This window comes from Rhinolophus hipposideros (assembly GCF_964194185.1).
Source record: "Rhinolophus hipposideros genome assembly, chromosome: 9".
Classification (NCBI taxonomy): domain Eukaryota; kingdom Metazoa; phylum Chordata; class Mammalia; order Chiroptera; family Rhinolophidae; genus Rhinolophus; species Rhinolophus hipposideros.
This window is the reverse complement of record NC_138055.1, coordinates 80750995-80775499: the sequence shown is the minus strand read 5'-3', so window position 1 is coordinate 80775499 and position 24505 is coordinate 80750995. Positions and strand designations below refer to the sequence as shown.

Here is a 24505-nt window from a genome sequence, read left to right as displayed (position 1 = left end):
TAAGATGAAAGTCACTTAATGTGAGTTTACCTTGGCCAACACAAAATGTTTACAGAATTTTTGTGCCTACTCCCAGCTGCAGAGGCAAATTTCCCATTACTCCATTAAAGGGAGAAAAAATCCTCATGCTTTCAGGGTCATAGCTTTCCCTGAAAGACAACAACAGGAAAGAAGTGAGTAAGGAAAAGGAAAGCGGGGGAGAAGAAAAGAGGAAAAAAAAAAAGAGAGAGAGAGATTAGGGCTCCAGTCATTCTAAAGACTATGGAAATGTACAGATCTATTTACTGTTCTTTGCAATGACGAAAAAAAAAATCCCATTTAGTTTGACTTGTTTTTGCTGTGTCTAATGAAATATAGTAGTTTACAATGTACTTGAAGAAGTAAAAACATCATGTTAGCCTCTCCCCTATGTAAAACATGGATTTTCACAATGGCCGTAATCGTGGTGTTATATGTAATCATACAATAATGTTCTTGGTAACAGTATTTGGAAATACTCCAGTGAAGCTAAAAGTTGATAGGTGGAGAGAGTTTTTCTGGAGGCAAAGTCCAATAAAGATAATTCTTAGGGGTGTTTCTCCCAATATCCTATGTGCTTAAGATAGATACTTTGTTGTAGAGTTAGAAGGTAGAGCAAAGCAAAAGGCAAGATAGTAGATTTTTCCATAACTCTTTGCTAATATATTCAAGTGGATAGCCAAATCTTTACTCTCTACTTCTTGATTTACTTTTACTACTGCCTGGTTCTTTTTATTATTTTCTCTTATTTACAATTGTGGCAAACAATAGTTTCTTATTTTATTTCCTCGATTTTTACCCCAAAGCATTAGTATTCAAACAGTTCATACCAAGTTAGTTGTTTTACTTCAACAAAATTGAAATCCATACATCTTGATCTTTTTAGTTTCCAATTAAGAGTACATAGCAATTTAAAAACCCATTTTGATCTAGTATAATTTGTCATCTCAATGACATCTTCTATGTCACCTACTATGAATATTTTTATTAATTTCTTCTAGGTTCTATTACGTTTAATAAAGATACTAAGATGAAGAAAGACCTCAACTGCTGCTTGAAATGTCTCATTCTGGGAATCAGAATACTTCGCTTTCAACAAATTCTCAAAATTTGCAAGCGCTCTGGAATCTTTCTGCTTTAGGAAGAAGCTCTTCCTCCTTATACAATGGATGAAAAATGAATGGAATATAGCTACAAGATGAATAAGTAGTTTAATTTAAGACACCTATTGCAATATTGCAATCTGAATATTTTTTCTCCATGTCAGTGGATAGTGGTGAGTACATATTTAAATAATTTATCTTGGAATATAGATAATATTTCCTGTTTAAAATTTTAGTTTTGTTTTCAAACCATACATAGAAATAAGGTTTAGAAAATAGCCATTTATTTGTGAAATACTTAATACTTTCAAGTTATGAAATTATGAACTAGTTTATGTTCCATATTCAATCAGAACATTGAAAGAAAATATGCTATTTCATTTTTAGTAGCCATTTTTGGTTAATATAGTAGAATTGAGTAAGAGAAATACTGCACAGTATTCACTAAGGTAACCTACAGTTACATGTGAGGTCATTGGTGATGAGCAAACAATGGATTTAGTAACTGAAGAAAATTCTGGAAGTTTGAGTGTGTGTGCTTACTAGCAACCACTTTCAACATTTCTGCAAAGCTAGAGAAGGTATCTTCTAATTTAAATTTCTTTAAGAATTATCTATTGTGTAATATACTGTCAACTGGAGGTCAGTTTTAAAGGAATACTACTGATAACCTGAAAAACTGCGGAAAAGAAATTATTTTTCCCCCTTACACACTGATAGTTCTTATATTTATAACCCTGCAATTTTTATATTAAAAAAACATTGGATTAGCAGCAAGAGAGTTGAAAATGGCAGAAGTTGGGAATGACTGCTATTTCTTTTTTAATTCCACATGCATGAAGGTAAATATTATACAATTTACAGTATTCACATGTTAAAGCTTTTTAATAAAATGAAGGAAGATAAGGCAATAATTTGCATTGATGAATCAAAATTTACTATTTTCCTGTAAAATATTTTACATATTTAAAATCTGAAGTAAAAGCTTATCATTTATTTTTGGTATATTGAATTTCTCTGAGGAAATCTGGGATGATTTAAAATTCTGATTTGTTTGAAAATATACTTATATATGCCATTTACATGCCTATGGCTTTTTTATCTTCATGTGATAGTTTTGCCTATATTAAGGCTCTTTGAGACATCACGTTCCTAATATTGAAACATTATATGATACATCACACTGTTTGGTTAATGTGATTTCAGTTATGTAAACTCAAATAAATTAGGTCACTATCAAACTTAGTTAATATATCAAATTGATTCCTTATTTGAAATTCATTAACCCAATTACCCAATGAATTTTCCCCTGTCAAAAGTCAAAGTAACAGCAAACATATCATGGAAAAAGGAAAATAAATAATATAAATAAATTAGTCAAGTATGAATTAAAGTTTATTAAATTAAATGGGGGAAAATATTTAATCTAAGAGATTAGGATTAATGGATCAGAATGAGACCAAATAAATCTAGAAACTCAATGTTTGAGGCTTCATGCTAATGTCAGAATAAACCCAGTGAAAGATATGATATGTCTGGTTTAAGGTGTTTCATCTCTACTAGGAAACCTGAATTGAATCAACTTCTTTCACTGTAAGAATTAGATACACTTCTGTTGCCTATTACCTTATGTTTAAACCTGAGGATGAAAAGTAATAATAGATTTATGTTCTATGTGGGCAGAGAGTTTTGTCTGTTTCACTGCTATATCGCCAAGTACTTAGCATAGTGATTGATGGGTAGTAAGTTCTCAATAAATAATTACATGAATAAATACAAATAATAATAGCATTCACAATACTATATCTTGACATAATTTTTACAACAATCTGTGAGGAGGGCATTTTATTCCCCTTTTACAGATGAGGGAACTGAGACACAAAGAAAGTGAGTAACGTATTGACTTTGTAACTACGAACAAGTAATGGAGCCAAAAGGCCAAATACTGGTTTTTCTAGACTCTGTGTATTATCCTGTGCTACAAGAGGCACAGATCCATTTTTGAAAGGTTGAGACAGTGAAGATAGGAGAAAAGGGTTGTAAAAGATAAGAAACGATCATGGAACGTGTCAAAAGAAGGATGAACTTAATGGAATGTTTTTGTTGTATATTACTTACCTCTCTGCCCAAAAAACAATGATCTACGGTTTTTCCAACTTTGGATCTACGTGTAAAAGACAAAGAATAAAAAAAGTAATAGCAGCCAATTAAAATAATCTAATATCTGTTATATATTGTTGGTATATAAACATGTTGGTGTGTATATGTATTGGCACAATTGTCTTATCTTTGTAGACCAAGGGCATAAAAGCATATACAGAGGGTGCCAAAAAAATGTATACACATCTTCAGAAAGGAAAATAACTGTATTAATATTGTAATACTCAATATTTACTAATAACAAAAGATGAATACAAGTCATGTGTATACATTTTATTGGCACCCCTGGTACACTTAATGTAATGTAACATAATGTGATAATTACTTAAAATTCCATAATAATCTAAAGTTTAAGCTTCACTCACTTTCCCTTTATAATAGCACTTAACAGAATCTGTGTAGACTAAGAAAACATTTATTTAATAAAAAGATTGAGGAATAGAGATCATATCCACAATTAAAATATGACTGGTGATTTTAAAAATATATGTATCTGGTTTTATTCAGAAAGAGAAATTGTTCTGTCCTTGGATCAAAAGTATCACTGGTCTCATATATTTATGCTGAGTGAACCACATGGATTAAATAACAAAAAATAGCATTTGATTAGTGACTGGTGGCATGTTGTACTGTTTAACTAGATTATATTGTCAGTGTCTCACTACTAAAAGTAGACTCATTTGTTAATTTTTAGACTTCCGGCCTTATATCTTTAGCATGTTTTCTTTGTGTGTGTGTGTGTGTGTGTGTGTGTGTGTGTGTGTGTGTGTCTGATTCTAATTTGATCTCCTCATATTTTCTTTAATTAATTAGCAGCCCACTGTTGTTGAAAACTAATATTGACATACTGAGTTGTCTGCACTGTTTCCCTTTTCCTTCTAGGGTTCCCAGTGCCGGTTCCGACACTGTCAAGAGGCCCTTGGCAATGACACTGTGTGCTCATTATGGAGAGAAGGAAAATGTTTAGATCCACTTTGCAGATTTAGACACATGGAGATGCAGGTAGAATAACTCAGCATCAGATGCCTGTTGGTTACAAGGGTCTCCCTTCAATGATATGGAGCTATACTCTTATAACACAGTAGAGAAAAAATGATTCTTTTTTCCACTACTTAATTTTAGGCATTTTCACTTTGCTCAATTTAAAATCTTAGAAAAATGCAGGAATATGTTTCAGGAATATCCATTGCGTCTTTTAAATAGCAGAGCTTAGAAACATTGAAAGCCATCTTAAATCAGTAATTGCAATAGTTTTTGTCACTTTGTATTGTGTTGTAGTACATGGTATTAATTATGGCTATTGCAACTGATCATTACATTTCCCCTACTTCCTTTGTCTAGCAAAACTGCAGTATTTCATGCTTCTGGGAAACTCAACCTCTTGGTTGTGTGAAGATCAGTTGTATCTTTTATCACACCAAACCTCGAAATATCAATGGATTATTTTTACCACCAAGTAGCAGTGAGTACATTTTTTGAATAACATAGACATGCCATGTCATAACCTGGTTTTGGGGTGGCAGCACAGAATGACACATTGTGTAAAATATGACAAGGTGAGTAATACAGTTTAATGGACAATGGATGATTTGGGAGGGTTCTGTCAAGAATCACGAGATGAGGTTTAGAATGAACCATCAAGTAGCTAATAAGATGATATGAACCAAGAGCAAGTTAAACTTCCTCTGACCATGTGTATCTAAAGTGGATTTTATTCATCTGAAAAGATAGACGGAAACTGTATCTTGCTCAGCAAAGCATCATACAACTGGAGGCAGACCCTGGGGTCATAGCCTGACCGTTGCCCCTTTGAATGTGCAGAAACCTACCTCAAAAGTGGGGAGAGCAAGAGCACAATCTGGTTTACACATTTCTGCTTGTACAAGAACAGCTGCATATGTGGTTCTTCCTTAGACTTCAGTGGTAAAGAAAATGCAATTCCACTGCTACAAAAGCTGTGGCACGATTCAATCCAACTAAATGATACTGCAATTCTGCTACGTGGTGAGCCTTACACTAGGTTCTGGGGTGCGGGGTGGTTGGCGAGTCTATGCCCTGAAAGTGAATGGCAATAACCTAGCGTTAGGATGAGCTGGGGTTGTCAGGGTTCCCTGATGTTGTAGCTACTCCATTCTCCTGCTATGGCCACCACATTTCTCCTGACGGAATAGTTCAGGAAGTAAACTTAGCGGGTATCAGTCCTTTGGGATTTGAAAATTTGGCTCCAGATAATCTTTGATTAAACATTTGGTTCCCTTGTTATATTCTTCTAGAAAATTCTGACCTCCTCATATTCCTCATACGTAATACCTTGGTCAATGTTTCTCTTCCTCACTAGACTATAAACATTACAAGGATGGGGATCCTAACTAGTTTCCTTATCAATGCTTTGCACAGTGTCTGGAGCACACATGCTCAGTAAGATTGGATGTGTAGATAGATGGATGTGGGGTGGATAGATGACTGCTGAAAGGTAATCTACTGGGATGAAAGTTTTGTATCTACTAAGTGATTAACTCGGTCTCATTGGTGTACGTATGGTGTGATTTTATTTCATGAGGAAACTTGTACTAAATTCTTTGTATCTAGTTAATAGTTTGTTTGACTCTTAATGGTCTATGGGTAAAATTACTATCTTCCACACCAGCTCTTTGAGGATTGGAGGGAAACAAAGATTTCATGTCTGGGCAAAGAAAGCAAAGAGTGTGTAAATGACAATTATTTGGCTCCCCCCGTAAAACATGCCCTGGGCTAAGTTTTTGTAAGGATGCATTTGTAGAATCTGGGAGTCAGAAGATAACTTCCTGCTTTTCTAGAAGTCTCAATTTCGTCAACAGGTGTCAAGGCTAAGGCTGAGTCTCGGAGTAAGCTTTGCCCTCTCTCATAGGGTCAAAACTAGATTCGTGCACTGGAACCAAACCCTTCCCCGAAGCTACCTACCTCCATTGTGAAAGGGAGAAGCTGTGTTTACAGGCTGCTAATACCCTACTTCCTCAAACCTCCTTTCCTCTATCTGCAGTGGATGGCAGGGAGCCCCACACACCCATTTCATCCTGCAGCGCACCTCATCATATCCACTTACCTGTTTTGAATTCACCAGGACTATTTATGTCAGTGTGTGTAGGAAAAAAGCAACACTCGTGAGTGTCTCCTTTACTCTCACACTACTACAACTCTTCTAACACCAGATGGGTAGATTTGTTTTCCCAACACCAAACAATTTTCTGTAACACCAGCTGGGTGTTCCTACAATTTAATACAATTCTGACACTAACCAGAGTTAGCTTAGACCCCACAGGTTAGGAGCTCCATCCCAAAACACTGCACCCCACTTCAGATATCAATTGCAAGTAGTATGTCCCTAGGTTACCCACAAATACCTTGGCTACAAATTGGAGGTTCCCATCATCTCTCTGTCCTTAGACTGATCCTTTGCTAGATTAGCTCACAGAACTCAGAAACTCTTACTTATGTTTACTCGTTTATTATATAATAAAGAATGTCATACGAGATACAGATGATGCCAGATGAAGAGATACATCAGGGACAGTCTGGAAGGGCCAGAGCACACGAACTCCTGTCGCTGTGAAGTTGGGGTGTGTGTGCCACCTTCGTGGTACATGCATATGTCCAACAACTTGGAAGCTCTCTGAGCTCAACAATTCTTCCCTCTCTCTTCTACATAATCATTTTTTCATTATTATTAGATCATCCCTATCAGCATACAAGCGTGTATTTATCTCTCTAATTATTAAGAAAAGAAAAATTCTCACTTCTCTTGATCCATTTTCTCACAAGCTACCACCCCATTTTTTTTCTTTCCCTTTGTAGCAATTCTCCTCTAAATGGTTATCTATCCTTGCTGTTATAAAATCCTCCTCTCCCACTGTCTCTTAATCCCCTGTAAATCAAGCTATTTAGCCGTTTTTTCACCAATGACATACAAATTGTTACATCCAGCGGTTAATTCTCAGTCTTTACATGATTTGAACCATTAGCAGTTGACACATTTGATCCCCCTTCCTCACTGATACAATTTTCTTATCTAGTTTTCAGGACAGCATACCCTGTTTATTTCACTCCTGTCTATCTAGTGCTCTGTTTTCACTCTCCTTTGCTGGTTTTCCCTCTTTTCCCAACCTCTTACATGAGGAATGTTCTAGAAATTAATCCTTGGTTCTTTTTTCTTCTCTGTCTACTCCTTGGTAATCTCATCCATCCTCATGGCTTTGATTATGTTCCACGTGTAAATTACTCCCAAATCTGCATGTCCATTCCAGAACTCTCTCTGTCTCTTGAACTTCACAACTCTATTCAACTTCTCACTTGGACTCTTAACTTGGATGACTAATAGACATTTCTCACGTAACATGTTCAAACTCATGAATTTACCCCTGTACTCCCAAACTTGCTATATCCACGGCCCATCTTGCTTGGTTTGATGCCAGTTCTATCCTCCTACTTGCTCACGTCATCTGAATCAGCCTCACATTCTCTGTTTCTCTCATGCCCCACGTCTAATCTATATAGGAATTCTGTTAACTCTACTGTCTTAATATATCCAGAATCTGACTTTCCTCATCACCTCTATCATGCCCACCCTGAGCCATGCCACCATCGCCATCTCATGCCTGGATGACTGCAGTAGCCTCCTAACTGGTTTCCCTGCTTTAATTCTTGTATCTACGTCTCTACGTCTCTACGTCTGTTCAAAGCACAGTTGCTAGAGTGATACTCTCATACATAAATTAGATGTCACCCCTCCAATGGCTTTTCATTTCAATCAGAGTAAAATAAGAGTCCTAACAAACGCTTAAATGACTGTACTTTATCTTTTGTCTCTCTGAATTTATCTTCTAAAACTCCTCTAGTTGCTCATTGTGTTTCAGCCACACTGGTTACCTTGCTTTTCCTACAGCAGGCATGCATACTCCTGCTTTCCGGGTTTTGCATGCAGTGCTCTTCTCTCAGTGTCTTTATGGCTAATTTATTTACCTCCTCAAGGCCTTAGTCAAATAATCACCTTTTAATGAGGTCTATCCTGAACACTCTATTTGAGATGTAATCAGCCTCCCCACTTCCTCCAATCTTCCTGGCCTTGCCGTGCTTTTCTTTTTGCCATAACCCTTATCATTTTCTTTACTACATCTGTTTTCATTGTTTGACTCTTCCCTGTAGAATGAATGTTCCATAAAAACGGGAATCTTTTCTTTGCTCATTGATGAATCCCAAGGATCTAACATAGGAACCTACTATTACCTATTGAAACATAGTAGCCTTTCTACCCTAGGAAATTCTGAACAGTATGTATTTGTTTTAAGCAAGCAACTATCTTATATTTGCCCAGACACATTTCTGTGCTCTAGGAAAGAGGATTCATTCAGTTTCTAGACTGTAGGAAACTACTAAGCTCAGTTGAATTATGTATTGAACTACTATATTATTTGTTCATTTTGGAAATATTTCAATACCTCAAAAAGTATAATTTGATCTTTTGTAAAACTAATATTTCCTATGCTATTTCCTGGAACACCTATCCATTAAGGTTCATATTAACCAAAAATAGGACCATAAATCTCCTCACCTTAGACAAAAATTGCATTATGAAATTGTACCTTTATTAAAAATCCACACTTTTATGTTTTCAGTAAGTGCATGTGATTGATAAATTCAGGATGGGATTATGACTTTTTTTTTTTTTTGCTAGCAAAATACAACCAAGTATCGATTCACATAGCATTGTGCATTTTAAGTGTGATTTTATTTCTTAGGCTAACATAAGGTAAATGTAGGCATTTAAATGTGCAGCCTATGACAATTTGTATGGTCTTCGCTTGAGGAATTGTGACCCATCAAGTGGTCCATATTAAGTGGGTGAGTTGGAGCTACAATGCCTCCTAAGACACCAGTTGTGTGCTTTCACAATGAGGTGCTTGCCAAAAGCAATTTTTCATTAGTTGATTTGCCATTGTATGTTATATTTAAGTACTAAGTGTGATTGTCAAGAGTTCAGCATTTTTTGTCCGAGAACATAAAACTGCCAGTCAGCCTTGTCACAATTTAAACTTTAACCTGCTAGCAAATTTAAAACAAGGTTTTGGACTCTTTTGAAAGATATTTCATGTAAACATTGCTAAACCAGTTTCAAAGCAAATCATTGCTAAACCAAATGATAGTGCTAAGAAAACATAAATCAGTTGATGCTTATTATAGTTAAAAGAATTAGCTAGGCATTTCTGAGTACATTTCATATTTTCTTTGCAAGCATGGTAGGTACTTCTTTTTCCCATGGTATACATTAGAGGTTAGTGTACTCAGAAGAACTGATTCCCTTAAGAGACTCCCTCAATTTTGCAAAGGGACGATTTGTTCAAAACAGTGGCTGAAACATTGAAGCAATTGTTCATCTCTTTGGCTAATTACCATGTTATTCGATAATGAACAATTGAATGGGATATTTCATTCTCATTTATTCTAAGTCAGTGTCTTGGACAACTGACTATTTGGCCACTTTAGAGCTTTGGATCACCTCACTTTAGAAGATCTCGCCTAAACAACTATGTGTACTTGACTATTTTGTTCCAAGTCTTAAAAAAAACATTGTCTAATAAATGGTTTTTAAATAATTTGATAGACACTTTGACTTGAATATTTGAATTGGCAAAACAGTCTAATTTTGTGTGTGTGGGGGGGAGTTAAGACAATTATTACACAGAGTAAGACATTGTCTTATACAGAGTAAGACAATTATTAATGATTATGAGAGAAAAAAACTGTTCAACTCAGTTCTTTCCTCTTTGGGAGAAAAGGAGAGAGATTGAGTAAATGCTATAACCCATACAAGGTTGACACTTGAACAATTTTGTTTGAATGGGCAACTCTTCATCGTGACTGGACACTGTGTCTCTTCTCAGCCATGGTCCAGCGTGCTTCTAAAATTGCATACATTGAATGAATGAATACATACATACATACATACATACATACATCTACATACAGGGACCACATCTGCAGTTTGCCTCATCCAGAGGTTCTCAACTCTGGGTCCCAATTAGCATTACTTTGGGAGCTTAAAAAAACAATAATAGCCAACAATAACAACAAAAACTAAAAAAACCCAAAACATTCCTGGTTACCACATAGACCACCAATTCAATTAATGTATGTTGGAGCCCAGTCTTCAGTGTAATTTTTCCCTCCAACTTTTCATTTCAAAAATTTTAACCTACAGAAAAAATGCAAGAATAGTTCAGTGCACACCCTATTCATATATTCCTCATCAGTTTGTGTATCGATAAGTATTATCGATTGCTGTGCACAGACTTAATTTCAAGGCCCGATACACAAGCCGGGATGAAGGGGTTAAAGAGTTTTATTACAAAGCGAAAGTAAGTAAGACAAGACAGACATTAGGGGAATATATCATCATACCACTAACAAGCAAGGAGGCAACTCATCATACCACCAGGGCCCAGTCAATTAGAGTTGTAGAAACAGCAACGGCCTTTCATCAGCACGGGCAAAACATCATGTGCAGATACAGCACTGGCTCTTCATCAGCGTGGGCAAAATTCCAGTCAAGTAAAGTCATCAACACGGGTGGAATACCTTGCATCAGTCGAGGTGGCCCGGGGAACAACAACTATGCCTGCCTTGGCTTTCTGGGGTTTTGAGGACTTCACTAACAACAGTGGCAAGGAGCCAATAAGCATATGTGTGAGCAACACAAGGAACTGGTCTCAGATCTGGCTAGGAGCCGGGGCAAGTCCTTGGTACGAGATTAGATATATCGGAGCTTGGCCCACCTGCACCAAGGTGAAGACCAGGCTCCACATCCTGTAAATATTTTCTTGGTCCTTGGGAGGGTAGCCAATTTTTCCAAGGCGAACCACGTACCCCAGCCACTGTGAGAGTTGACATCCCCAAATGTTCCCAGGCACACCTTCATATATTCTATTCCTTACAGTTTGTCAATTCATTTTCTCTTTTCCTTCTATTATACTTACATCTATGCATATAATGTACTAACACATATTGATCCCTACCTTTTTTGAAACCATTTAAGTGTTAGCTGCAAATATCCTGAAGCTTACTTCATCCCTACACACTTCAGCATATATCTCCTAAATTTAAGGACATTCTCCTACATAACTACATTACACATGACTATCACATACAGGAACTTTAACAATGATATGATACGAATGTCTAATATTCAGTGCATACTCAAATTTCCCCAATTGTCCAATGTTCTTTATCGCAGTGCTTCTCAAAATTTAATATTCATAGGAATCACCCAGAGATCTAGTGAAAATGAGTCTGATTCAGTATGTCTCGGCTGGGGCCTGAGGTTCTGAATTTCTAACAAGCTATCAGGTTCCGGGGACCACGTGTTGAGTAGTATAACCTTATAGTTGTTTGTTTTGTTTTCCAATCCAGAATCCAATTAGGCATCATTTGTTGCAATTAATGGTCATGTGTTTGTTGTTTTTAATTAAATTTATTGGGGTGACAATTGTTAGTGAATTTACATAGATTTCAGGTGTACAATTCTGTATTACATCGTCTATAGATCCCATTGTGTGTTCACCACCCAGAGTCAGTTCTCCTTCCATCACCATATATTTGATCCCCCTTACCCTCATCTCCCTCCCCCCACCCCCCTATCCTCTGGTAACCACTAAATTATTGTCTGTGTCTATGAGTTTTTCATTTGTTTGTCTTGTTCTTTTGTTGTTTTTGGTTTATATACCACATATCAGTGAAATCATAGGGTTCTCTGCTTTTTCTGTCTGGCGTATTTCACTTAGCATTGTGTTTTTAATATCTACATTTCTCTGTTGTTTTTCTTCCATGTCATTGGCATTTTAAAGAGTTCAGGCCAGTTGCGTTGCAGAATCCCCCTTAAATGGGAATTTATTTCCTCATAATTAGATTTAGATTAAACATTGTTGGCAAAAATACACAAAGAAGATGAATCAGTATATTTTAAAATCTATACAAGTGTGTCTAATGCCCTAACCTAATCATTCCATGTGGGTGTTCTTAAAGAATGAGTGAAAAGTGCAGAAAAAGATTGGCGAAGAACCTCTGCTCTGTGAATTATACAAACATAAGTACACTTTTTATTCTTTCAAGCAAAGGGAAGATAACACCCAATTTCCTGAGAGCATGAATAAAAACAACTTCTTGGTTAAAAATAATGGAATTTGTCATGCAAGCGTCTTATAATCTACATGTTTTGCCTTTACATTTGTGTTCTAGCTATGGAAGGGATTTATAGTAGGAAAGATTGCATTATGATGACAGCATACATGACATATGTATGAAAATAATTTACTTTCTTTTGAAAATTGGCAAAGCACAGACAATAATTGTTAATTTTTGAAATGTGTGGGCGTGACATGGTGGTCTACCATATGTACTAAACAAGGCTCTCTTGATTGTAAGCAGCGATGTCCTGTCACATGTTTAAAAGTGCCTCTACTCCCCATCCCCACTTTGGAAAAAAAACAAGGCAGTATTTGCAGACATGGAGCAAATAATAGTACCATGGATGATTTCAAGCTACCAATATAACATCAGTTGGTTTGCAAAATTCCTAAACGTTAGACAGTTAGTTTTTAGGTCTTGATCTGAGCCTACTCCAGCGTACTACTGATTTTAAGAAGAGAAATCCGACTCAATCTGATTTAAGGGAAAACTAGAATTATCGGCTCATGTAACTGAAGATATTACAGACAGGGCTGACATTAGCCCTGGCTGGGTCCAGGACTTCCTTTGCCAACTCTTGGCTGTGGGCTAGTGTCATTCTCCATGTACTGTAGTTGCCCCCGAAGCTTCAGTTCTAGATCCTGGAGTCAGAATAAGCAAAGATGGAGAACTCTGGGTCAGACTGGGGTAAAATCTCATCTTGCTACATACTTGCCACCGCGACCTCGGACAATTTAATATCTCTGTGACCCAGTTTCTCATCTGTATAAAACATAATAATAATACATATGTCATGGGATTGTTTTGGATATTTAATGAATTAATACCTAATAGTTTAGAAGAATACCTGGAAAAGAGTAAGCACTCAGGATGCACTGAGTATTCTCATCACTATCATCATCATTTTAAATTAACCTCAGAAGAAACAAATCCTTTTCTAGCTAAAATCTTAACACTGAACTTTATCTGATGATGTGTAGGAGTCATGTTTATTTCTAACAATTGTTCAGGCCAAAAGAATAGCTAATCTTGAGGAGGTTATCTTCACTCAAATTAAGTAGATTGAAGATAGGAAAAAGGTGATTTCCCTAAGGAAAACCAATGTCCTTTACATAAAACTAAGTAAGGAATGACTAAGGGGCAAGCAAAAATAATAATGTTACTAATATACGTGTATATATATAGAGAGAAAGAGAGCGCCAAAAAATGTATACACATTTTAAGAAAGGAAAAAAAACGTACTAAAATTGTATTACTCAATATATACCAAAAACAGAAGATGAATATATGTCATGTGTATACATTTTTTGGTACCCCCGGTATATATACATATATATGATGTGTATATATATACATATATGATGTGTATATATATCTCATATACATCACATATGACACATATGTGACATACATGTATATCACATATGCTATATATGTGGTATATATGTATGATATATATGTCATGTATATATACTGTGTTTCCCCAAAAATAAGACCTAGTGGGACAATCAGCTTTAACGTATCTTTTGAAGCAAAAATTAATATAAGACCTGGTATTATACTATATTATATTATATAAGACCCAGTCCTATATTATAGTAAAATAAGACCGGGTCTTATATTAATTTTTGCTCCAAAACATGTGTTAGAGCTGGTTGTCCAGCTAGGTCTTGTTTTCAGGGAAACATGGTATGTAATATATATATATATTTCCCCCCCCAACTGTTAGATGAAATATATCTGATCACGCCAAAGTTGATCTTAGTGACATGAAACTACACTTTGGATAGAAAAATGGTGACAAAAATGATCTATTTGTGGAAATTCATGGAAAGTACATTATAGTAGTTCCTTAAAATGCAGACCATTGGTATTTGAGGTCTCACGGAAAAGTTACCTCAAATGAACAAAGTTATAATAATATGTGTTAAACCTCAAAGCACAACACTGTTTTAACCTTTATAGAGAGGTAAACTTAATTGCTATCTGAGTGAAGTCTTTTTTGCGTTACTTGATTGCCAAGTAATTCACCTGAATTGTTTATTTCATATTTCTAACTGGGTGATTTCTGGTCACTAACTGTGCTGTTTTTCCCATCCTATCACTTTTTCCTTCAAATATATATTTTAATACACTGAATATAAAGGTGTAATGAGCAGTAATCTTTGTTTTTTAAATTATTTTCTAAAACAGTTTTGATTACCTAAACTCTTTGATCATAAGTTTAAATAGTTGCAAAGGGTGTACTTTCCAACATTTTCTCAAAATTGAAATTAAAAAAAAATGTATTACTCCTTTAAATACATCCAGTGACATTTGAATTGCCATAATGATTCAATTTTTTTTCAATTTTTTTACTAACATCGATTTAAAAATATATATATATAAACAACAATCACAATCAAAATTCAAACAGGCCCTAAAGTTTATATGAAAGTTCAAAGAGCTAACAATAGTCAAGACTTGCTTGAAGAAAATAAAAGGATAGGATTTGTTTAGCAGATATCAAGGCCTCTATCGTGATAAAGATTAGGACAGTGTAGTATTGGCTAAACAAATTGACAAATGGAACAGAATAAACATGTGGAAACAGATCTTTGCAGTGATGGACATCTGGTTTGTAGAAGGTAGGATGGCTGAGCAATTGGTAAAGGAATGTCTTTTCAGTTAATGAGGGGAAAATGAAATCAACCCACTTACAAAATGGGCAAAGAATCTGAATAGACATTTTTGAAAAATAGGCAAGTGGTCATTCAATTCATGAAAAGATGCTCATCATTATTAACCATTAGATAAGTGTAAATCAAAAGCACTTTGATACCACTTCATACCCACTAGGATGGTTTAATCAGAAAGGATGTGGAGAAATTGGAATTTTCATACATTGCAGGTAGGAATGTAAACTGGTGCTTTGGAAACCAGTATGGCTCAAAAGATTAAACATAGTCACAATATGTCCCAGCTTCTCCACACACAGGAGATGTGAAAGTGTATATCCTCACAAAAACTTGTACACAAATGTTCATGCCAACATTATTTATAACAGCCTAAACAGTGGAAACAACCCAAATGTCCACCCTTTGATGAATGGATAAATTGTGGTATGTTCATACAATGGAATATTATTTGGCTATAAAAAGGAGTAAAGCGTTGTGAGAGGCGGCAGCAAGAATAAACCTTGAAAACACTATGTTAAGTGGAAGATGTCATGTACGGAAGACCAGATGTTGAATGATTCCATTGATATGAAATATCCAGAATAGGCAAATCCATAGAAACAGAAAGTATATTATGCTTTTGTAGGGCTGTGGGCATTGGGAGTTCATGAGGAGTAACTGCTTTTGGATAGATATAGGTTTCCACCCTTTTGGGGGGAGTGATCAAATGTCCTAAAATTGATCATGGTGAGGGTTGCATAACTTTGTGAATATACTAAAAACCACTGGATTGTACACTTAAATGAGTGAATTATGTGGTATATGAATTACATCTCAATAAAGCTTTTTAAAAATGTGGCTTTAACATTTACTGGTTTGAATGTTCAATGAAACTTTTCTTTGCAGTAAATGGCAAATCTTGGGATTACATATTGATAATAGCTAAAAGTATCCAATACAAATTATGACCAACCAAGTGGCTTCAACAAGTCAAGTTTATTATTTTGGAGTTCTATAATTTAGAAATTCGATGCAGGTCTCTCTGAATAAAAATTAAGGTGTTCCCAGTGCTGTGTTTCTTCTAGGGACTCTGACAGAGATTCTGTTTCGTTGCCTTTTCCATTTCCTAGAGGACTTCTGTATTCCTTCGTTCATGTCCCCCTTCCTCCATCTTGAAAGTCAGCAATGGATAGTCAAGTCCTGACGTTGCATCACTTTGACCTAGCTTCCGTTGTCACATCTCTTTTCTTGGCTGTCTTCCTCTGCCTATCTCTCCCACTTTTAAAGACCTTTGTGATTACTTTGGGCCCACCAAAATAATCCAGGATAATCTGCCGATTTTAAGGTCAGCCCATTTAGCATACCTCTTTCCCATATAATCTAATACATATATAGGTTATGGATATCCTGGGGGGCGGGCATTATTCTGCCCACCACACTGTGATCTTCTCCTGGTAGAAATGTGTACAAATCAAGGTAATGGAGAAAGCTGTATGTGTTCGTGATAGCTTGATTAATCAGTAAAGGAGGATTTCTCTTTGGACAAAGTGCTGTAGTAAATTTTGGCATGAGTGAAGGGTAGGCCTTTATGTTGTAAAGTGGGGAAAGGCTATTGTGAACTCAGGCCTGTTCTCCTCAGGCAAACCAACTTTAGTGGAAATAAAGATGTGGAAATTGAGGATGGGGAATAGAATTGATTGTTTTCAAATTATTGGGAGGGCATATCCATGACCCAGAACCCCATCTAGAGGATGATTGATTGCGGGCAGCGGTCTCCAAACTTGGCTGACTTTATAATTATCTGAGACATTTGAAAAATAGTATCAGATTTTGAGGCTTTAATCCAGACCGATTGATTCAGAAGTTCAGAAAGCAAAGACCCAGAAGATGTTTTGAAAAATTGTTTTAGCTGATTCTGATAATTAACCAGATTAAATAACTATTAGCTTAGAAAACAAAAGGAGTCACATATGCAATTATAGAAGATAATTATATTCATTAGCCACTTCTGTTATGTGCTGGTTAGTTTTGAAGGTTACAGAACATATAAATATGACCTAGAGCTTTGGCCAGTCCAAACTACTGTGTAGCCAATAGAGAAATCTGAAAGTGTCATTCTTCTCACTTCCAAGCAATCACCCCCAGCCACAAAACAGTAGAACCATTGGATTTTTTTCCTCTTTGGACACACATACTCTGCCATTATAAGCTATGCCTTATATGCATTTGACTTTGTTAATTTGTCATAATGTGATTAGTTAAGTCCATTCTTATCCCACAGATGTAATGTAAGACTACAGTAATGTTTGTGATCACTTTGCATTTACACCAAAAGCGTTATATATAAAGTCATGGTTCTATATAAAGTTATGGTTATAATTACTATTTAACGTCTATGAATTAGCATATTTCCCCTCTTACAGCATAATGTTGATATTTTTTGTTAGTGTAATAACCTTTTCAGAAATAAGAAGAGAAACCTTTTAACAAAGTATGCAGTTAGTTAGGAGGACAATGGTTGATTGTTGAATATTTTGATAAGCCTGAAGTGTTGCATTTCTCTGTAGATATTACACAACAGAAAGAAACTCAGGAAGAAACTCCACTCCTGACCCAGAGTCAGGAACCTCTGAAAACTCAGGAGAACATATCACGACCCATTCACTATCCTTTAGTTTTACAAACTAACTTTGAGGAAGAAGAAGAGGAAGGAGATGAACAAACTGGTTAGTAAACTTTTTCTCAGATTTAAAATGCACATTCAAAAATCTCATACTATTTTCTACATATTTCTTTAATTATTCTTTAACTATTTCTTTAACTATAACGCAATATGTAAGGCAGATTTTGATGAGAAAATAGCTTTCAATTTATTAAGTATGTTAAATTCATTATGTTCTCATTTGTTTTATGTGTACACATTCTTATCATTTGGATCGGGAGGTTTTTGGTGTATGGCAGTTGAGAGACAGATCTCATGTTTAAATATGTACAGTTGCTCACAGGGATACCAATAACTTATTTATATAAAACTTAACACTGACATACATGTGTGTCCATCTGTTGATTACATGATTACATCTATCTCACATTTAATCCTTTAAGTTACAGAGATCCATAGAGTAGTGTATGATTTATAAAGCCCTATCAGTTGCATTATCCCAAGGAATCCTTGCAAAAGTATAAACAAGGTTAGAAACAGTTCTTTTCATCCTAGTCTATTCTGTTCATGCCTAGTACATGCCAATAAGTATGTACAGACAAAATAAACTTGCGGAAAAACTAGCTCTCACTCTGTCTCTGCCTGGGAATGTGTCCTTCTGTGGGGTCCAGGCCACCATCACATCTGTGCTCAGGATCCTGCTTTTGTCTCCCATTCCTACATCTCCCCCCTCCAACAACTGTGACTGCAACATGGGAATGTATATCTCCAGCTTCTCAAGACACGTAATGTGTAATTAGTTATTTCTTTTCTCTTGACTGATTCTTTCTAGTACATTAAATATAGCAATTAGAAATATTTGCCAGTTTGCAAATTATGGATTTAAAAAATTGAAAAAAAAATGGTAATCCACCCATGAGAACAATGTTTGGGATTTTTCATTCTAGTTTATAAATTTTCAGATTATTTAGCTTTGGGACAATTTAATTAAAAAATACATATCCTACAGATGCTTCTGGTTTATGGACAAAGACTCCTGAAGAAATTGAAGAAAAAAGAGCAATAAGGGAGATGTGTTATAAATCTGGTAAGCAATCAGATATTTGTGGGTTTTCTAATACTTGATGTGACAAATATACTAACCATTACTTCTCTTATGGGAGATTAGGTGAATACTACAGGTTTCATACTCCTCCAGATACTTCGTCAAAAAGCATCGACTCTGCAGCAGAAAAAGAGTTAGAAAGGTCTTCGGAAAATGGCAGGGAATTGCAAGAAGGTAAGGAATTAAAAGGCAGCATTTTAAGGTGATGCACAAGCGATACTTGGTGTGATAGTCTGTGAATTATTTAGCAAGATGTACACTAGAATCAAATGATAAATAATACATCAGAATCGAGACTGAGAAGAAGTGCTTTCATCAGATGAAAAGCTGTTGTTAATATAATCATGCTTTCCGAAGGGAGACAAAATGAATAGGCTTTATAAACACATGGTGACACCACATGCCCCATGTAGTCATTCCGTAAATAATTTGCTTTTACTGTTTTGTCTATGAAACTAAATCTGCCTGTGAAATAGGTGTAGATTTTTCTTTATGATTAGAAACGACAGTGTAGCCCTAGAAAGACAACAGGCAGGTCACAGAATACTATTAGTGGCAGAACACGGGCACACTTGTTCATTGAATGAATGCCTCCTGTGTGCCAGGCAATTTCAGGGACAACACAGGTGTGTAATCCAAGGCTGTGCCTTTCATGGATTTTATACTTCGGTGAATCTGATTTTGCTGTTGGTGAACAATTTTTCCCTTCAGGGCAAAATAAGAACATTGTTTTTGGATATAAAACCAGGAATCAGAGAAAATCCATGGATGCTGTAAATTCATATAGTTTTCTTGCCCCTAGGATGAGATGAAAGACAAGTTTTGCAGCAGTGAGAGAGATTGTAATCCCTTCCTACCCCTTAAAAAAAACAAACAAAAAAACACACTCCCAGGATCAAGATGAGCATAATAGGATAAAGAATAAAGTACCTGTTTTGCAAGTACATACGTGGCAAACCATTAAAACATATGGTGGGAGGTGGCAGGAACTAAGAACTGGCTGACAGGTGGGAGCCATCTAGGGAAGGACAACATTGCCCACATTACTGAAAAACAACAAAACAAAGCGAAAAACCACCATCACAACAAAAAAACCCTAAAACAACAACAAACCAAAAACAAAACAGACAAGTTAGTGTTGAAATGAATATTGAAAATGGTAGATTATAAAGACAATGATATGCAAGTACGCGTTATATGATGTTTTTTAAAGCCTTTTCTTTTTAAATAATTTCAGTAAATTCATGAGCACCCTTTACCCAGATTTCCCAAATGTTAGCATTTTACATATGTGATTTTTCACTTTCACATTGTTATTATTACTTTTGAACTGTTTGAGAGTAAGTTTCAGACATGATGCCCCTATAAAAATCGTATATAACTGTAGTATAAATATCAAAATCAGAAAATTGTCACTGACACAGTATTATTTATAGACTTTTATTTATTTAATTTTTTACAAATTTCACCAATTGTGCCATCATTTCCTTTATAGCAAAATGGTTTTCCTCCTGGTTTAAAATCCAATCCAGAATCATGTGTTTCATTAGGTTGTCACATCTCTTTTATTCTGCTTTTAGAGTTATTTTAGAAGAAAATTAGAGATGTATAAGGAAAATGGTGAGAATTATTTATCACTATATAATTAGCATATTTAAGTCAATAGTAGACTTTAATACTTTTGTACTCAATTTCTCCATGGTAAATATATATAAACAAATGAATATTACAAAATTCATTATATAAAAAATTAAATAAGCTAAATACATATACACATATGATAGTATTAGATTGCTTAAATTTTTAGTTGCCTTTTTATAAATTATCCACATAGAAAAATAAATGTTTCATGCTTTCCTGATAATTACAAAATTTGCTTAAAATTCAAATATTTATAAATTTATTGTTCATCATATCACTGTAAACAGTACTTGCATTAACTTTTAGGCTTTTTATTATTATCATGAATTGTATCACAAACTTGTTATGTACCTAATGGTTCCTAAAATTATTTTTTTTTAATTTTTTTATTTCTAGGGGATGGTCTTACCGTTCCAACAAAATTTAGCCTATCTGAAAAGCAGGGTGAGATGAAAGCATCGTTGGATGGGAAACCAAGGACTGACATAACTGCTTTTGAAAATGGAGGTGAGTTATTTCATTACTGGTTGATTCTGAATACATCATCATAAAATCAGTGAGTCTGAATTTTCTCTCATAACAAATTTTGTTTCATCAAACTCGTTTCGACATTTTTATCAATGGCTTTGGGTAAACTCCTTGAGGCCAGGAAGTGTATATAATCGCGTGCCGTAGATGAATCCCTGTAGTAGAATGTCTGGCCATTGATGTGCACTCTGTAAGTATTTGTAGAATAAGGGACTTTATGTTTAAACAATTAAATGACTGGATGAATGGAGACATGTTTATAAAATTTACAGGTGACTAGAAGTTAATATGCTGGAATAATGAGTCAAATTTAATAAGGTAAACAAACTCAAAATGGGATAAACAAAGCCTTCATTTAAGATCAAGACATTAAAGTTAGATTTTCTTCAAGTTGGGAAAGTCCTGACATGATACAGATCTTGAGGAAAAAAATAAATGTTTTTAGCCTCAAGGTTTCAAAATGATTCAGTAATGTGTGTCAGCCAGCAAATAACTAAGGTAAACCCATATTGACTTATTAGGAGTAATACAGGAAGATAATTAAATGTGATAGTCACTTAGAGTACTCAGTAGAGTGTCTGACATAGAGACTAATGCTCCATAGACTTCAAATATTGTTATACTCGTTTCACTGATTTCTGTAGAGGGCAGTCCACATTTGGATGTCACCTTTAATAAAGGTTACCTGAAACAATTATTTTATGTTATGTGACTTATGAGGTGAAGCATCTGGAAATTAAGTACATAAGTAATACTGAATGCAGCTATGGATATTATAGAAGACTTTTAAGAAACATAAAAATTACTTTTGTATATCTGAAGATATTATATGAAAGATAAATTATATTTACATTGATTAGCTCTAAAGGGTGATAAAGAGTGGAAGCAACCATTGTTATATGTCAAAGGAAAATTAATTGTGTTGACTATGTGTTATGCAGGGGACCCTGCTCGCTGTGCCATTTGTCATGCGGGGCGCCCTGCGGGGCCTCTGGTCCCACTCCCCACATAAGTACGCAGGATGTGGTGACGCCAAAAAGGAACACCCACGGAGCCATAGATAGGGGAGTCATACTACTATAGTCTCACTGGAGGCTGGATCCACACTGTCCACAACCCACCATCCTAACTGCAATCCGCACTTGCCAGCTCAGCCACCATCTTCTTGCTAGCCCCCATTTTCTGCTAGCGTAGCCACAGCAGTTATATTAGTGGCCAATGGCTCACTGGTTACAGCTGACGGCCATCTAGCCACAGCTGCTGGCCATCCAATCACAGTTGATGACCATTTACTACCTGAGCCAGCACCTTTCTATGTGAGGCCAAGAGCCTGGAAACTTTTCTCTGGGGCTCTGTCCCCACACTCCACCCCTACAGGGTCTCGCCTCAGAATCTACATGACAAGTGACTTTCGTGAGGGGCCCTGTGTGAGGAGCCTGGAGGTGAATACAATATCCTGGACACAGAAAGGCTCTCCGGACACAGCCAGGGTTTCTCAGCGCACCACCAGTACTTCTGGGCACAGCCAGACTTCCTGGTTTTCTTAGGGTACCACCAGTCTCCCCAGACACAGCCAGGGTTTCTCAGGGCACTGCCACTCTCCTGGGCTCAGCCAGACCTCCTGGACACAGCCAGGACTCTCAGGGCACTGCCACTCTCTCTGGGCACAGCCAGACTTCCTGGACTCAGCCAGGGCCTCTCAGGGTACCATGCTGGAATAACAGTGACTCACAGTCAAGGTGCTTACATATTCTCAATGGCAGCTGGTCAAGACACAAAAGCAAACATCCACCAGTTCCACTACATGGTGGTATGTTCCCAAACAGTCAAGTGGTCCACTACATTTGTGGGGACAAAACCCCAAAAAACAGTTTCCAGGCTCTCGGCCTCACATAGAAAGGTGCTGGCTCGGGTAGTAAATGGCCATCAACTGTGATCAGATGCCAGCAGCTGTGGCTAGTTGGCCATCAGCTGTAACCTGTAAGCCATTGGCCACTAATATAACGGCTGTGGCTATGCTAGCAGGAATGGAATGGGGGCTAGCAAGAAGATGGTGGCTGGCAAGCGCGGACTGCTGTTAGGCAGATTATGTAGATCCTGCTTCCTGTGTCTCCAGCCCAGACGCCAGCGAGAATATATTGGTTTGACTTCCCTACCTATGGCTCCGTGGGTGTTCCTTTTTGGCCTTACCGTGTCCTGCGTTCTTGGGCGGGGAGTGGGAGCTGAGACCCTGCACGACAAATGGCGCAGCGAGCAGGGTCCCCTGCGTGACAACATTATATATGGAAGGCAATTCCCCATAGTCCATAGTCATTCGCCAGGGCTGTCCTGGGGGTGAAGGACAACCTTGACCTCACCCTCATCTCCCACGGAGGACTCAGCAAGTGTTTCCTTCTGGGACAAGTTCCGGGTTGTGTCAGCAAGCACTTCCCAGCCCACAGGGCTGCAACAACCTTCGCTTTCTCTGGCCTCTGCTGGTTGGGGAACTGTCCACGTCTTCCCACCCCTCCACGGGGATCGAGCTCTCCAGGAGCTGTTCCTCCTGGTCTTCCTGAGACTGAGTGTTCATACACACAAACTGCTCTATCGCCTTTTGGAGAGCTTTGGCCGGCACCGTACCCTGCTCACTGCGCCATGTGTCATGTGGGTGGCCTGCGGGAGACCCTGCTCGCTGCGCCATTTGTTGTGTGGGGTGGCCTGCGGGGTCTCCGCTCCCGCTCTCCACATGAAAACACAGGATGTGGTGAGGCCAAAAAGGAACACCCACGAAGCCATAGATAGGTGAGTCATACCACTATATTCTCGCTGGCAACTGGGTTGGAGACACAGGAAGCAGGGGCCACACGATCCGCAACTCTCACTACTCCGCTTGCAGGCTCAGCCACCATCTTCTTGCTAGCCCCCATTTTTTCTGCTAGTGTAGGCACAGCAGTTACATTAGTGGCCAATGGCTCACTGGTCACAGCTGACGGCCAACCAGCCACAGCTGATGGCCATCCAATCACAGTTGATGGCCATTTGCTACCCGAGCCAGCACCTTTCTATGTGAGGCCAAGAGCCTGGAAACTGCTTTCTGGGGCTCTGTACCCACACTATGTAAATTTTCTTGCTTATCAGTATGTAAGTGTACATACTGTATATTCATATACATATATATATACACACACCTGTGTTAATCTAAATATATATGACATATTGAGATGGGGATGATATCACTGAGAAGTATTTAAACAAAAGTGGACAAAAGGGATGTTATAGAGGAAGATAATCCTGTATTAAAAGATAGTTTGGGGGGCGGCCAATTAGCTAACTTGGTTAGAGTGCATGCTCTTAACAACAAAGTTGCTGGTTCGATTCCCTCTAGATAAAACACACTGTTACCCAATAAAATTAAAAAAAAAAAAAAGATGGTTTGTAC

The 24505-nt window shown here is 36.9% G+C and overlaps 1 protein-coding gene across 2 annotated transcripts in view; it reads left to right on the top strand.

The window, feature by feature from the left end:
• Nucleotides 1-4256: 4256 nt before the first annotated feature.
• The window catches only part of LOC308501635 (uncharacterized protein C12orf50 homolog), a gene marked incomplete at both ends in the record, with an annotated part of 33304 nt that continues 13055 nt past the window's right edge, over nt 4257-24505 (top strand). The window contains 6 exons of one of the 2 annotated variants that reach the window (XM_081058290.1): nt 4257-4283; nt 4623-4743; nt 17719-17877; nt 18823-18900; nt 18982-19092; nt 20956-21066. In XM_081058290.1, coding sequence (XP_080914416.1) covers nt 4272-4283; nt 4623-4743; nt 17719-17877; nt 18823-18900; nt 18982-19092; nt 20956-21066 — 592 coding nt within the window. The remainder of the gene's footprint in view (nt 4284-4622; nt 4744-17718; nt 17878-18822; nt 18901-18981; nt 19093-20955; nt 21067-24505) is intronic. The other variant, XM_081058291.1, reaches the window with a different exon arrangement.